We start from the raw sequence: 17,074 nt of genomic DNA on the forward strand, positions 1-17,074 counted from the left end.
TGTGTGTGTGTGTGTGTGTGTGTGTGTGTGTGTGTGTGTGTGTGTGTGTGTGTGTGTGTGTGTGTGTGTGTGTGTGTGTGTGTGTGTGTGTGTCAGGGATCTGAAGCTGGACAACGTTATGCTGGACGCTGAAGGCCATATAAAGATAGCCGACTTTGGCATGTGCAAAGAGAACATGTACGATGGAATAACCACAAAGACCTTTTGCGGGACTCCAGACTACATCGCTCCAGAGGTGTGTTCACATGCTCTTTCTTTATATGACATCTTATAAGTTCTGAAAAAGCCTCACATCTCAACTGGTGTGTCTTACAGATCATAGCTTATCAGCCTTACGGAAGGTCTGTGGACTGGTGGGCATTCGGAGTACTACTCTATGAAATGCTTGCTGGACAGGTGTGTATCCATTTGCAGCTCTTATTCTACTTTTTTTAAGAAGAATTGTGACAAGAATAATGAGGAAGTATATTTGTGCCCATCCAGCCGCCTTTTGACGGAGAAGATGAAGATGAGCTGTTCCAGTCCATCATGGAGCATCACGTCTCCTACCCTAAATCCATGTCCAAAGAAGCTGTTGCTATCTGCAAGGGGGTGAGGGCACACGCTCAAATTCACATAAACACATAAGAATTCCTCTAGTAGTCCCACAGAGGGGAGTTTACATTGTTACACAAAGAGACAATACTGATAAAAAAGGATTGAGTAAAGTGGCAAGCACACACTAATACAAATTTAAAATCAAATAATAATGACACATTCCAAGGATAAACAGCTAAGTAGCATTATACAAAAATGAGTGAAACAAGTAGAAATTAAACGAGTAGCTGCAGGATGACTGTAGTGAAACTTATACAAATGAATATTGCACAATGTTGTATTATAACATTTATGGCCTATTCACATCACTCTGAGTCTTTTTGCAGCTATACCAGAGCTGACTTACTGTATCCTTCCTCCCTAGCAATAGTAAAAGTGTGGGTTGCGGTGAATAGAGGAAACACTTAAATCTAACAATAAGTTTATGGGCTGGTGGTTTTTGGCAGTTGACATACATTTATTGAAGATTTTGACTATGATTCAAGTATAGGAATGTAACACAGTAATATTTTTTGTAACTAAATACTACAGTTTGCCTGCTTCATCAACCCCTCCCATTTAATGCCTGGTTCCTGCATTTAACGGATGCTAGTGTCAAGGTATTTGTCACAGAATTCGCAACAATTTTCCAACCCTTCTCACCTTTTTTGTCTGGGTTTGATTTCAGCTGATGACAAAGCACCCGGGTAAGCGTCTGGGCTGCGGTCCAGAGGGCGAGAGAGACATCAAGGAGCACGCCTTCTTCCGCTATATAGACTGGGAAAAACTGGAGAATATGGAGGTCCAGCCGCCTTTCAAACCAAAAGCTGTGAGTATAGTACACACACATCTTTTTCAGCTGTTGTATATTACCTGAATGTCACTGCTTACTTTAGAAATAAGTCACAGTAAGGAAGGGAATAGCAGACTTAGACAAACTTTCAAGGTAAGTAACAGTTTAGATCGCTCATCCCACAAACCCCACCATCACCTGCCATTGGTCACTACTCGGACAAATGCTGAGCTAAGATTTGTGAGTGTAGTCACCAATGATGAAGCTGAGATATCAGTGGCTCACATGCAGACCAATTGAAATCCACAGTTTTGGCTGTGAGCGATTTGATTGGTTGATGCCATGTTTTAGTTGTATTTCTCTTTTTTCTCTTTGTTTGTTGTTGTCTCTTTTTTTCTTCACATCCCTCATCCAACTCACTCCACCCTCCCCATCTCTCTCTCTCTCTCTCCACCTCTCTCCTCTCCTCTCCACGGCAGTGTGGGCGTGATGCGGAGAACTTTGATCGCTTTTTCACGCGCCACCCCCCTGAGCTGACCCCCCCAGATTCGGAACTTATAGCCAACCTGGACCAGGAAGAATTCCAAGGCTTCTCATTTGTTAACCCTGAGTACCCCGACAGCACTCAATGACCATGCCACACATCACTGGGCTGCACAAGGCAACCCCCCACACCTCAACACACATAATAAAAACAAACAAAAAAAATACCATGATGTCATATCCAGGTGAAACATGAAAGAAATAGTTCAGCATTTTGGGAAATACGCTTTTCCCCCCCTGAGACGTAGGAGAGATTATTTGTATCAATCTCATGTCTGTAAGAATGAGCTGGAGTCGGGAGGTGATTAGCCTAGCCTAGCATAAAGACTGGAAGCAGGTGGAAAGCGTTATAGAATACATAGTCTTACTAGTTCATCTAAATCAGCCAAACTGACATATTTGTATCTAGTTTGTTTAATAAATACATAAAGCAAGATTGCAAACAAAGTGTTTACATGCAGTATCTCATGTATGGAAATGAGATGAAATGTATTCAATTGGTAAATGTAGGTTATGTATTTGAGCTGTATTTTTATGGTAATACGTCTCACCTCTGGCTTCCACCATCTTTTTATGCTAAGCTAAGCCAATTTGCCTCCTTGCTCCAGCCCCGTACACTAGAGTACAGACATAAGAGTGGTAGGAATCCTCTCATCTAATGCTCTGAAAGAAATCAAACAAGCGTACATCCCAACATTTACATTCCTCTGCAAAATGTTCGGATTGAAATGCAGACAGGTGCTCAAACGCTAACAATCAGGAGAAATAATCACATATTCAAGTGTCAAGTTGCCAGAGACGAGCGGTGACACTGTTTGCAATTGACTGTGGTTTAGTTTAGCACGTCATGTGACACTTGCTGCTCTCATTTCAGCTCTACTGGCTGTATTTCTATCTTTAGTGTAGAAATGTTTGCTCGCTCCTGAACGCCGACCGGCTGCTCTCTGTGTCGCCCTCCCTGTGATTGCATATTGACAACCTAACAGTAATATTGATGAGTGTACTACGATCACATTATTTGGTAATATTCATACAGTGTAAGTGAAAACTGACCAACTGCTTTGCTATGATTGTTTGAGTGCTAAATCAGTTTCCTAATGTTACATTTATTTTGTCTATAGGACCAAATACTTCTGTTCAGTCGGTGTTGTGGTGAGTTTAAGATTTTTGCTGATAATTTTAAACCAGAGGATATAATACTTTATACGTGCATTCAGTGAGTGTCTGCGTCAAAATAGTGATTTTTGACTGAAGTCTCATCACCTTTCTCCTGAGTCATTACCGAAAGCATTAGGCACGTTACACTGTGTTTTTAACGACATATCTCTTAGCTTGTAAACAACCTTTTTTTGAGGGGATTATTTCACATATGACGAGTCTTGTGAAGCTTGTAGTTTGTTAGGATGTCCAAAAGTGCCAACATTGTGTTCAGAATCATGAGGATGTGGAAACGTATTGTCCTCAACTACTGTGATGAAGGGCAGCCATCTAGTGCCATTTTTCAGTACATGTATAAATATTAGAATATGCATTATAGCTCATCTGTTCTCCAACAAAACAATACTCTCGGAAAGTCATTTTCATATATGAAGTGAATGAAGGCGTGTGTTTCATTGTGAGGCAGGTTGTATTATCTTTTTGTAACTGTGTAACGATGCAGGGTTGTAACAAATGTGTCAAATCTTGTTCTTTGAGCTCGTATCAAAAAGGGAGGCGGCATGAAGTTGACGTCATAGATACAGAAAGATGCTCGCTGATAACAACACGTTTGATTCTGCCAGGTGCACAGACCATAAATCAATGGTCACATAAGGAGCGATATGACAGAGAAATATATATATATATATATATATGGAGTTCTTTATTAAGAGGGATATATGGATAAATAGTTTGGGATGAAAGAGATGCTTCTTGTATAATTGTCCTGTATGACTGGAAACTGATAATATACTCACTGGTGCCTACCAGACTACTTCTGCTGTGTCCGACTTGTTACTGCCGCTGCACCCAGAACGTGGACACATGATTATTGGTTTCTTGTAGACAATTCCACTTTAATAACAGGAAGCTAAGCTATATAGCTGTGAGAGAACTAGCTGTGATTTAAAACAGGAAACAGGAGGAAAACATTACGCGTTAAGTTTAGCTAGTTACATTTGTAAAAAAAAAAGAAGCTTGAAAACTACCATTTCCAATAAAAACTGATGTTCAAATATATTTACCCTGAGACTAATCTCTAACCGGGGATAAGTGGAGCTCCTCTTTAAGGTTTTTTAAATGTTCTCTTTACAAACATGTACAAGCTATTCACAGGCAGTTTTAAAACTGATTATAAATGTAATAAAACCTTAAAAAAAAGCTTGACCAATTCGTCAATCAACATAGTGTCTTATCCACCATTTATGAATAGCTAAATCCTGCATATGAAAGTTATATAATAGGGCTAGAATAAAATGTCATAAAGAAAACAATCACACATTACAGAGAAAAAAAAAATATGCAGCTTTCTAAATTCCTTTCTTAAAACGATGAGCTCAATGAGTGGGCAGTTCTTGGTCCTGTGGGAGGTGGGAAAAGTTTCCATCCGTTCCTCATATCAGCTGGAAGCCCTGTGATGAGACAGAAGGAGGAGGTAGGAGACCAAACGGTGTGTGTGTGTGTGTGTGTGTGTGTGTGTGTGTGTGTGTGTGTGTGTGTGTGTGTGTGTGTGTGTGTGTGTGTGTGTGTGTGTGTGTGTGTGTGTGTGTGTTGAGACAGAGTGTGTGTGTGTGTGTGTGTGTGTGTGTGTGTGTGTGTGTGTGTGTGTGTGTGTGTGTGTGTGTGTGTGTGTGTGTGTGTGTGTGTGTGTGTGTGTGTGATTCATGTGTCTTGCCTGGGGCTCACTGCTTCACTTCCCTGTGTGAAATCCTCTCTGGTCGTGGTTTGGTCTGCAGCTGGTCTGTTTTATCGATCCTTGTCTGTTCTGTACCGGAACGTTTTCCTCTCTCCGGCTTTGGAAGTTTGTCTTGGACTTTTCTGCATTTGTGCTGTTGAAATGTTTCGGTGGGTCTTTTTTCTTTCGACTGTGTCTCTGGGTTTTGTCTAAAAGGTGTGTTTTTTGTTTTGTGTTGACTTGCTCCCCCTGTCCTGTACAGAAACAGTGGTGTGTTTGGCTGAGTCTAAACCTTTTGTGGTGCCACCATTTACAGATGATCAGAGGTGCGGACTAGACTGTATTCAGAGTCAACAATACAATAATATAAATGCGACTCAAATTACAATTTAACACCAATGACACAACTCCTCTTAAGGAAGAAATTATAAAAAATATTGATGATATGCATGTATTCTATGATTTGGTCAAACCCCCAAGATGTACCTGATCATTTTGCTTTGAAATATAGGAAGACACGTTCTGCTTCAATGAAAAGAGACATTAAAAAGACAAATTGAATAATGAATTTTTTAGGACCCTTAACTCTACATTGAAGACGTTGACTTGGGACGTTAGTCGACACTTTATAGACTTGTGGCTTGTAAATCAATGACCTTGTCCCACCTCTGCAGAGTATTGTCTTTCCATGTGTTGAATCCATTAAACCTCTCATGCCTCATTCTCTACCATCCATCTTTGTGCTTCTATGGGATAGTTGTTATTTTTGCTTGTTGCCAAACTTCTTTCTAAACTGCCTTTTTAACGCTGTGCTAATTCACTTGTAATTCTTTTTTTTTTTACACATTCTCTTTTCTTCTCTTTCCGTTTGACAGAAGTCTCGCCGGGACGTTGGCAACTTCGATAAGGAGTTCACTAAAATGGCGGTGGAGCTGACACCCACAGACAAGCTCTTCATTATGAATCTGGACCAGATGGAGTTTCAAGGCTTCTCCTACACCAACCCCGAATTCATCATTCAAGTCTGATGACTTCCTGTTGGTTAGACGCAGCCAGAACATGACTTTACTCCAACCCGTACAGCTCAGTTACATCCATCAAGGACTCATCCTGCATCTCTTCCCACTGAAGTCTCATTTACATCGTCAAACCTACCAGCATCTAAATCAGACAATAATGATAAACAACCACACTGGCTTTATCTGCTGGTGGCTCGCACTTACTGGGACTACGTTTGACCAGTCACCATGTGGTCCAACAGGCCAGTGTGCGGAACACTTCAGGCATGTGTAGTATTCACAGGAGCCAGTGGTGAGCAGGTCAATACAAAGATCATAGAGTGAATGTGTAACTGTGTGAACATGCTCTTATCGATCAGCAACTGTGTGTGTTTGTTTACTTGATTTCTTCTCCGACCTGTAAAAGTTATGTCATAAACATTCCATGATCAATATGCCATGTATGTGCTCACACACATACACACATACACACATGCACACACACACACACACACACACACACACACACACACACACACACACACACACACACACACACACACACACACACACGCGCGTACAAACGCACACACACTTGCACACATCTGCAGGCAGTGGTTTGGAGAGAAGGAAGGTCTTTGAAAGTCCTGATTTATGACCTCATGTCTAAGTTAGTCCTGAACTTAGTCTTAAGCACGTCTCGTCTTCCGAATTGATGCAAAAAAATAAGAAACCCCAGCCCCGATGCCTGTTTGGCAGAGATATTTAAAAGTGTCTTTTCTCTTGCTTAATCTCTCTCTTTTCTCTATGGCACTGTGTGCGCAGTGGGTTAGTGCTGTGTAGGCCTATACAGTCTTTGTGGTGCTGCTCCTCTATGCATGCCATAATTGTTGGTACAGTAGTTCCCTTAAGTTTATGTTAGACATCAACGAGGAAGCGAATACCTCTGGTGTCTTGATTTTATCGATGCAAGTCAGTTTTGAAGTACCCATGCTCAAATGTGAGTTTCCTCTCAGAATGCTGTTTCTCTAATAATGTTGACATATGCTAAAGAGTTTGCTTTACAAAGCAGCAGACATTGTTTTGCTGTCCTTGACAAGAAAATATGAGATTATGTGAAATGAATATATAAAGTAGATGTAATATGTATGACTTGTGTTTCAGTGTATGTGTAAATAAGAATGAATCTATGGCTAGAAAAGGTTTTCATGTTCTAAAACACTTCAATACTATTCTTCATATCTCCCTTTCTCTCTGCTCTTCCTCCCTGCCAACACTCAGCTGTCACTTTTACTTTCCCTATTTTTATATCTCCCCTTCTCCTCCTCTTCCTCTCTTGTCCCCAACTCACGTTTTTATCAGTGCAATTTGAAGGAACTGGAGAATTAGGGAAATAAGACAAGAGGGAGAGGGGGAACAGAGGGGAGAATAAAGTGTTTACTATGCAAAAGGCAGGCGAAGAAGAAGTAGAGAAGGAGAAGAGGGCAACTTTTATAAAGTAACCTGAAGAAATTGTGTAACCGCAGGACAGTATACATGTGTTGCATGCGCCGTCTTAACCCTACGTGTGAGAGACGCGTAAAGTATGATACCTACATTAAAGTGAACTATCATAACATTTCAGTAACTCTGGCTCTTGTGTTTTACTCTGTTATCAGATCGCATATTACTACAAAAACTGCATTTTTCATATAGGACAGAAAGACATATTAAATGTTTATTAAAATACCTTTAAAGGCATTAGACTTTGGTCAGTTCAGAAATATTTGTAGTAAACTATTTTCATTTTGAGCAGTGTTTAACATATTTTATGATAAATATGAATATACAGTATGTAAGTAGTTCAAAGATTGATAAGCTATTTTCAAATATATACAGTATATACGTATATATTTCACAAAATTTGAAGTTGATGAACTGTATTTCAATAGCTTTGTTTTTCATCCAAATGTTCTGTTGGCGTTGATTGCTTTGTTTTCTTTAGAAATGCTCACTCACTTTATATTTAGAGCCTTAAATATTCATATTTTCATTTACTTCTATATTCACTGAGGGGGGAAAGCTTCTCTCCCATTTGGTTGATGTGACCCTGATAAGCATATGAACAACATTTGAGTAAACAGCCAAAAGGAAAATCTTCAGAAATGTAAAGGAAAAGGGTTTAAAAATGAACTAACCTGACATGACTTTTTTAATGAAATTCTAAGGTGGGTATTTATAGGTTATAGCAAGTAAATGTGGCATGCATGTGTACAGTTATAACAACTATAACAAGTTATAACAAGGTAACTAATTAAATAATAACTACTTTGCCGCTGTCCATGGTGCTGAAGGGCTACAGGTTTCGGTGACCACACACACACACACACACACACACACACACACACACACACACACGCACACACGCACGCTGGAGGGGTGGGATCATCGTTCAGTTAGTGCCACACAGAGGAGAGCTTCAACAAACTAGAATGTGCCAGAAGGAGCTGCTGTTGTTTATCGTTTCTTCCACTTTTCCTGTTTTTTTTCTGATTTTGACAACACATGGAAACACCTCAACTCAGTGCACAGAGTCTTTTGCGTGCAGCTTAGAGTAAAAAGCTGCAGAGTTAACCAACTTTACGAGTAGGTTGATTCAGGCTGAAGAAAATGTGCACCAAAACTGAGTTTCCTTCGGCAAACTGGATCTACACGAAGATAAAACACCGGGGGAAAGTTTCTAAGCGGATATAAAGCCTGTATTATCGCTAGAGGACTCCTCGGTGAGGAGGAGGCGGGGCCGACATGAGGCTGTTTGACCGGGGGATGATGATGCTGCTGACCACAGCCGGAGCTTTCTGCGCCTTCAGCCTCATGACCATCGCTGTGGGCACGGACTACTGGCTGTACTCCCGCGGGGTGTGCCGCTCCAAGAACCTGAACGACAACGAGACGGTCCGCAAGAACGAGGAGGTGCTGACCCACTCCGGCCTGTGGAGGACCTGCTGCACCGAGGGTAGGAAACTAACTCAACACAAGTTCACATTTATCAGATTCAGAAACAGGTTTATAGGTTGACACGTAGCCTACGAGGAATTTGACTTGACGTCGTGGTGCATGCATAAAAGTTAAAAAAAAGTTAAGACACAGATAGAAAACTATATTAAGAAAACTATAATGACATTACAAAATGTAAAAAAAAATAGCAGTATTTACATTTAAATGGAATTGGATTATATACAACCATACGCATTCGCAAGTGTATTCAAACTCATAGGATTCTTTTCAGTATAGCAACATTATTTTCATGTCAGTACATCAATTCATATCAGATGACAACATAATAATACAAAAACATAGTACATGATCGTTTATAGTGGATTTATTGATATTTAGTAAGAAATACACTATGATACTTAAACAAAATGAAAGTAAAAGTACATCATATCTGTGATTTAGTATCAAAAGTATGGCCAATGTAAATGTTATATTACTATTTTCAGTTTTGACTAGGATTTGGAGAAGTTGTTCACTGTTTTATTTAATGATGAGTCAATTATATGTAAAATCCTTATCTGTAAAGTGACCAGTTTGAGGTAAAAATCTATATATATTTTTTGCAGTGGAGTATGTGAAAGGCAAACACTCAAATGAAGTAAAAATGCATGAAAGTGTACTGAAGAACAGCAGCCTTCTTAAGTAAATGTGAACCTATCTCTTGAGTTTGAGTGACGTTCAGCATTTAGCTCACAAACAGTGGTGAATAAGATCCTTTTTTTTGTTTTACAAGCAAAATACAGGATAAACAATAAATAAATTAAAGTATACCAAGTTATTAATAAAATGTCACTGTACATCTTTTATCAGTCAGCAAGTAAAATGCATTCCTTTAAAGAAATGTCAAACTAGAGTTCAAAGTAAGTTTCACACCATTGAATAATACACATTTGGCTGATATTGAGAGCAAAAAAACAATAGATTTTCAAAAGCAGTGATAGTGAAGGTAAGTCTGTTCCAAAGTATGTAATCTGAAACCTGACCCTAACTATTCTTTATCAACCACCCTTTTGAACAAAAAGCACATTAAAGAAACAACATCAAAAACATATTTTAGGCTATTTAATTCTCTTCATGTCGAATAAGCATGGGAGGTCTTCAGAGTTAGAGTTTAGCTCAGATGAATTTATGGTTCGATTTAGATTGCTGTTCACATCTTGGTGAGGGAGAGGAGTTTAAGTCTTGGATATGTGATGTATGGAAATTACATTTTCAATTATTCATTGCTTTTTAATAGACCCCTCTTTCTCTCATTCTTTATCCTCGCTTGGCTTTGCTAACTTTCTGAATGAAATATAAATGTAAAGCTCTCTCCCACCCTCTGCTGCCGCCGCCTCACTATCTCTAAGCCCCAAAATAGTTTAATGGGAATACAATTAAAGCAGGCAGAGGACATAAATGCCTCAGCTGTGACGTCATGCCCATCAGTCTGTGTCCCACAAAGCCAGAAGCAGGCAGGCAGGCAGTCAGACAACAGAACGGGACACGGAAGACTATTGTGTGCCATAAATAATTATAGGATGTGTTGATTTCTTTGGGATAACATGTGACAACAACAATAGAAATGACATGACAACATATCAGAGAGACAGATACAGTATAAAAATGCACAATGACAGACACGTTTGACGACTGATTGTGTGCACTACAGACAGACATTTATACTGGGATATTTAATGACAATTGCCCTAAAAATAGTCAACATTTAAGAGACGATAGCTGATAATATAAGTGCTAAGAAAGCATCTATTTCAGCTAAGACTGAGACAAATATGCAACCTAATTTGTTTTGACGATCATTTGAATAAAGTCTTTTTGTCTTCTTTCTTTGACATGTTCACCGTGAACGAGTTATGGCCTGCTGAATGAGTTTTGTTTTGGTTACCACGGCAACAGAGTCACATCATCAATACTGGTCAATCCCTGCAACACACAGGGACACATTTATCAATACACCCCATTTTGTGCAAATGTTAAAAGCCGTCACTGGGCCAGAGGTTACTGAGAGCAGGAAACCAGCATGCAGGCAGATGAATTCAAGTTCACTTTAAAATACATCAAAGCCACCCAGTTAAAGTAGTGGTAGTGCTATGATGTGTTGGACTATTGACTATCTGTTTTATGGTTTGTGTTCCTGTCAATATATAGAGCCAGTCTTGGTTTACATGCATATATACACACAGTCAAAAGAGATCAAAAGTAAGAAAAAACAAACAAAACAACAAAATAAAAACAATTGAAACTAGTATACGTTATATAACAAATGATTTACATGAAATCTGGATACACCAAAAAACTACGTGTAAATAATCAAATAAAATATGTGCAGTATTGTTATGGAAGTTGTTAGGGATTAATTCTGTCTTACTCCTAGATATTTAACCTTTTCTGTGTGTTGACGTTTACGACCAACCCTGAGTCTGTTATTTCTCTTAAGGAATGGGAGGCTCCAGCTATCTTGATAAACCAGTTCAACTCTCGGTCACAAAATGGTTTACGGCTGTGGGAACGCTGGCTTCGAGGCCATTAAGTGTCAGACACAAGTGATTCAGGGTGCCCAGCTGTTTAGTCTATCTCCCCAAATATGTTGTTTACTCTCTCTGAACTTAAAAGGTCTATCGAGAGAGAGGCGTGGCAGAATTTATGTGGCAACCCACCCGTGCAGTCAGAGCCTCTGGCTGCTCTGTGACTTGCGATGTGAATTTCTCCGGTCGATACTTGTAATAAACTATCAGTGTTTGACATCAAAGCTCCAACTCTCCTCGTGTCTCTCTGAGTCCTGACTCTCCATTGCTGCAGAAGTTTCCCTTACAGAAGTTATTTGATAACATTCATACGTTATCTTATGTGAGTTTCTATATAGAAAACCCTCACTTTAAAAAGAAACATATTTAGTCTTAATTGTGTGCTACTGTAGGTCAGAGACCCTGTGACTCTTTTTCATTTTGCAGTGTGAATGTGATGTTATAAATACATTACAGAGCAGAGTGACACAGAGACACAGTTGTTATCTCATGAATGTAATGCATTTCTTTTTCTACAGGGTCTTTTCAGGGCGTTTGCAAAGACATTGATCACTTTGCTGAGGATGGAGACTATCAGCAGGATGCTACAGAATATTTACTACGTAGGTAACACATGCACACATGACTACTTCTAACAAATATATTAACTGAGGTGTTCAAATGTAAAAATATATCCTATTCTCTCAACTTTTTCTCAGGAGTAGTTCGAGCCTCCAGTCTCTTCCCTATCCTCAGTGTGGGATTATTATTTCTCGGAGGTGTGTGTGTAGCGGCCAGCGAGTTCTACAAGTCACGTTACAACGTCATCCTCTGCGCGGGTTTACTCTTTGTCTCTGCAGGTCAGAAACACACGCAAATCTAATACATACCAAGAGAGTTACACACATCCACAGACAATTACACACACATACATACACAAAGATACATAATTAAAAAACATATACAAAATGACATACACAATGATACATACACACAAATACAAAAACAGATATACAAATACATGCACACAAAAATAGGTCCAAAGAATTACGTTCACAAATAGATACAAAATACAGGTTTGTCTACAGGGGTAATATATGTTGAAACAATGTTGTTTTAGTCTTAGCCATTGTTTGATACCCAAAATATAAACATTCAAATTGTGTTGCATTTTCAATTAAGTTCAAGTTTAACATATTTACAGTCTTTCAAATATCAACAGCATTTACCATCCGTCTGACCCTCTCCATCTCTCTAAATTCTTCCAGGTCTCAGTAACATTATTGGCATTATTGTGTACATATCAGCCAACTCAGGGGACCCCAGCCAGAGCGACAACAAGAAGAGCTACTCCTACGGCTGGTCTTTTTATTTTGGGGCTCTGTCCTTCGTGCTGGCTGAGGTGGTGGGCGTCCTTGCAGTGCACGTGTTCATAGAAAAACACCGACAACTGCGCACCAAAGGCAGGCCGTCCATCAAGAAGCCGCCCATTTCTCGCAACTCGTCTTACCTCCGCAACCGTTACTACCAGAGACGCTCCAGCAGATACAGCTGCAGGAGCGCCCAGAGTGCACGGGACTCCATCTCACACTCCTTCAGAGCGTCCTTAATGCGAGACCGGGAGCCGTCCATCTGTGCTGAATCCAAATCCATGGCAGGTTTACCCATAGTGGACTCAGAGTTCTTGATCTACTCCTTAAACTCGTCTCTCAAGGACGATAAGATGGACATGGCTGTGGATGATTTGACTTCTCTGGTTTCCCTCAACAACACAGAGATGCTGCCTGAAAACTGTGCTTCCAATAGAAGGACAACTCCTGTGTGAGAGGAGAGGAAGTGAAGGATGTGCAGAGATGAAACACAAGAGGAACTTTCCTGGGACGAGAACATTAAGAGAAAGTCCTCTCACTTTTTTTTTGAGGAAACAGAAAAGGCCAAAATTGTCCGGCATAGACTTATCTGTCAGAAAATTGTGGAATCACAGTTCTCAGAGCCCAGCGTGACATCGACAAAATGTCCTGTCTGAACGGTTGAAAACAACTTATATTCATTTTAAAAAATGTTCTTTGTATGTCACCCTGCTATTACAGTAGCTATATCCACAGTGTATATGTAGTGTGTGTGCTAATAAATGGGTGTAATATTATGAACGTATGTATGTGACACACAGTCATGCAGAGAGAGACGAAGAGAAGGAGCTGTTTTTGAAATAAGAAACTATCAGATAGAAATGACAGGACACATACATCTGGGAATGACTGACATAACTTACTAAGTCCTGTTCTTGTCCTGCTTTTTGTGGACCTTAGATCAAAAGGGAAAACGTAATCAAATACATTGAACGCTAAGATCTCTCTCCAGCTGTCTCTCACGGTTTGTAGGTTTGAGTGTATTGTATCTCCTGTCAGCAAAACGTGTTGCCCTTACTACAGTTTTGTCATCAAGTCTTTGTTTACATTAAATAAAGTTTATAAATTAAGACAAAATGTCCGTGAAAAGGAAGTAAGTATGGTTCAGGTTGTTTTGTTGTTGCTTTGATGCATGGTCGTCCCTTTGTAAGAAAAAGTGGTGTGGACAACTTATCCAGATCATCATAGCAGAAAACTAAATATGTCCCTCCCCTGGGTGTTGAACCTCGAGCACCTGCATGTGTTTTTAAAACCACGAACGGGTGGAAGGCCCAAATATAGGTCTTGCTGTGATGCAATTTCAGTGAATTTGTACCTTTTATACACACAAAGAGCAGCAGGTATGGAGTACAGAACATGACACAAGTAACAAATAAATAAATAGATGCATAAATACAGAATAAATACAGGAATAAGTACAGGACTGAAATAATAAATAAATATGAAAATGTATAAACATAAGACAAAAAAAATATATAGGAATAAATAAATAAATGTATAAATAACAAATTACAAGTTGAGTATAAAACAGAACACACATTATTATATATCTTTAATATATTTCTACATTTATTTTCACTTAAATGTATGTATTTATTCATTTCTGTGTCTGTGCATGTTTCGCACAATGTTGTTTTGCTTGGTTGCCTTGTATTTTATGGATACGACAACATTTAAACCAAATCTACTTTCGAGTTCTCTGAAAGTTTCAACAAGCGCACGTGTCTGTTAAGCCCCGAGCCTGTTTTTCAGGTCTCAGGCTCGAAAATGACATTCCCAGAACAAATGACCATATCTTCCCTTCTAAAAGGGTTACATTTATAATCTTTTTTCTCAAAGCAAGGTTACATCTGTGAGTTGGATGTAGAAGTTTCAGAATCAATATAGATGTTTTTATTTTTAAGTAAAAAAATGTACTTAGCCTATAGTGAAAACCACCCTTGAATGATGGGATGGTAGACTAAAAGCTTTAGGAATCCAAACTACAACATATAATAAGTACCCTGTATCGAGATTGATGCAAAACAAGTGAAATTTGACCTTTTTAGAGAGATTTAGCAACAACAAAAAAACATTTCTGGGGTCATTTGGGTGGATTTTCCATGTCTCTGGCCCCCTTGGTCGATTTGGATGATTTACAGCCAATGGAATCGAGGGGAACTCCCACATACTCCTTATTTAGTAATGTGTGTGTGTGAGAGTGACGCATAGCCAAAACCGGAAGCTGCGATAACTCTGGTGGCTACCATTAGCAGCAAACTTTTACTCTCCGATTTTTACATAACAATGGAATTATGGATTATAAATATTTTTTTCAAAGCTACAGACACATTATCAACCTATGGATAAACCGATTCAGCCGCGTTTTTTCTCGTTTTAATGCCATTGAACACGTCTTTTGATCAGATTATCAGCTACGGTGAGATGATCTCCCGTAAAAACTCCGTAAAGGTACGTGTTGTGATGTCTGTGTTTGCTTCTCCTGTCGCGAGTTCGGATCGCTCAGTGATGATTTTTCATGATGATTTTTCGCTCAGGGGTCATTTAGATGCTTCTTATGACTTGTGTTTTGATTTGGTAAAAATGGTTTGTATCGTCAGTTAGCTGAGATTCTTCCCGTTAATCTGGTATAACACATTAATAGGTTCTTAAATATTAAGATGCCCTGACTGTCGTGAAAAAAGGGGGTCTTTGGGGCTTAACAGGCAATATCTTTGAGTTGCTATCATATTTTATTTCACTTCCTCTGACCAGTCCCACTTTTAATTGGACGCTCCATGAGAAACACAGTGACTCTCCTCTCTTCAATAAATATTTGAAAAGCTTACAACACCGGGAATTTCCGGCGTATTCATGTTCTGTATAAACTGTAAAGCCTCCTGAGACAAAAATACAATTTGTGATATTGGGCTAAATAAATAAACTCTGATTGAGTTTGATTGATGGATTTGGTGCAAGAAGTAAGCCTACACTTCACTTCAGAGCCCTCAAGAGCCAGATATAAATGTTTATTATTGTCAAAAATAGTTTCTTTATTAAAGGTTTTACTACTACCTAAAACTCAGTAACAGGAGTGTAAGGGATAGGATCCGGTTTGAGATCTTTGATTTATGCATGCTTTTTTTTTTGCATAATTGGACAGCCTTCTGGGGAAAACCTGGTCTGATTAAGAGAGACGGCATTCATCCTACTTTGGAAGGTGCAAATCTTATTTCGGCAAACATTTCAGGGCTTTGTGGACTTAATCCATGACAAACTGGAGTTGAGACCAGGAGGCAGAGTCGCAGTCTTACACGCTTCTCTGCGCTCTCTCCTAGGCAGTCATCCATAGGAATCCCGAACCCAATAAAATACCCAATATTAACGGTGTGTATGTCTGCCCAAGGACAATTTAAGGTAAAACCTAATAGAGGTGTCATACATAATAACCTAATAAAAGTAAATGTAACAACTACTACAGTGCAACAAAACAGGAAGATTAAATGTGGTCTCTTAAACATAAGATCTTTAGCATCTAAAGCAATACTGGTAAATGATTTAATATCAGATTATAATATTGATATATGCTGTCTCACTGAAACTTGGTTGAGACATGAAGAATATGTCAGCATAAATGAGGCCACTCCACCCAGCCATATCAATACTCATATTGCCCGAGGCACGGGCCGAGGAGGTGGAGTTGCAGCAATCTTTGACTCAAGTTTACTTATCAACACTAAACAAAAATTTAATTATACCTCCTTTGAAAGCCTTGTTTTTAGTCTTACACATTTTACAGCCAATCTTATTTGTTACCGTGCACCAGGTCCTTATTCAGAATTCTTATCAGAATTCTCTGAGTTTTTATCAGCTTTGGTACTTAAAACAGATAAAATAATTATCGTAGGTGACTTTAATATTCATGTTGACGATGATAAAAATAGCCTTACTGTTGCATTTAACTCTATATTAGATTCTGTTGGTTTCTGTCAGAGTGTAAATAAACCAACCCACTGCTATAATCACACTCTTGACCTTGTTCTGACTTATGGTATTGAAATTGAGCAACTATTAGTCGAACCGCATAATCCTGCTTTATCCGACATTTCTTTGGTAACTTTTGAAGTACTGTTACTAGACTATAAAGCATTAGTCAAAAGCTCCTGCAGCAGAAACCTATCTGTTAGTGCTATAGCCAAATTTAAGGAAGAGATTCCACCAAATTTAACTCGATAGTGTTAGAAATTAAAATCAATGTTGATATGGCGTAATTTGAATTAAATACACTTTTTGATTTAAATCAGTTTTATTCTGAAAAACCGAAAGTTCTCACTATTAGCTTTACACTTTTATTCTGAAAATTC

General features: G+C 39.0%; 2 protein-coding genes across 3 annotated transcripts in view; both read left to right on the top strand.

The window, feature by feature from the left end:
* The window catches only part of LOC104967427 (protein kinase C beta type), a 28,590-nt gene extending 21,181 nt beyond the window's left edge, over positions 1-7,409 (top strand). Inside the window, exons 13-17 of one of the 2 annotated variants that reach the window (XM_010796869.1) lie at positions 97-235; positions 316-396; positions 484-591; positions 1,265-1,405; positions 5,660-7,409. In XM_010796869.1, the coding sequence (XP_010795171.1) occupies positions 97-235; positions 316-396; positions 484-591; positions 1,265-1,405; positions 5,660-5,812 (622 nt within the window). In that variant the 3' untranslated portion in view covers positions 5,813-7,409. Of the gene's footprint in view, positions 1-96; positions 236-315; positions 397-483; positions 592-1,264; positions 1,406-1,848; positions 2,080-5,659 lie in introns of those variants that run through there. The other variant, XM_010796868.1, reaches the window with a different exon arrangement.
* A 1,157-nt stretch (positions 7,410-8,566) lies between these two features.
* On the top strand, positions 8,567-13,342 carry cacng3b (calcium channel, voltage-dependent, gamma subunit 3b). The gene is made up of 4 exons (XM_010796870.1): positions 8,567-8,777; positions 11,862-11,945; positions 12,042-12,182; positions 12,591-13,342. Exons 1-4 carry the CDS (start codon positions 8,567-8,569, stop codon positions 13,145-13,147), a joined length of 993 nt encoding a protein of 330 aa, XP_010795172.1. The 3' UTR covers positions 13,148-13,342.
* The last annotated feature ends 3,732 nt before the right edge of the window (positions 13,343-17,074 follow it).

The sequence above is a fragment of the Notothenia coriiceps genome, unplaced genomic scaffold (assembly GCF_000735185.1).
Source record: "Notothenia coriiceps isolate Sejong01 unplaced genomic scaffold, NC01 NC01_scaffold00037282, whole genome shotgun sequence".
NCBI lineage: Eukaryota > Metazoa > Chordata > Actinopteri > Perciformes > Nototheniidae > Notothenia > Notothenia coriiceps.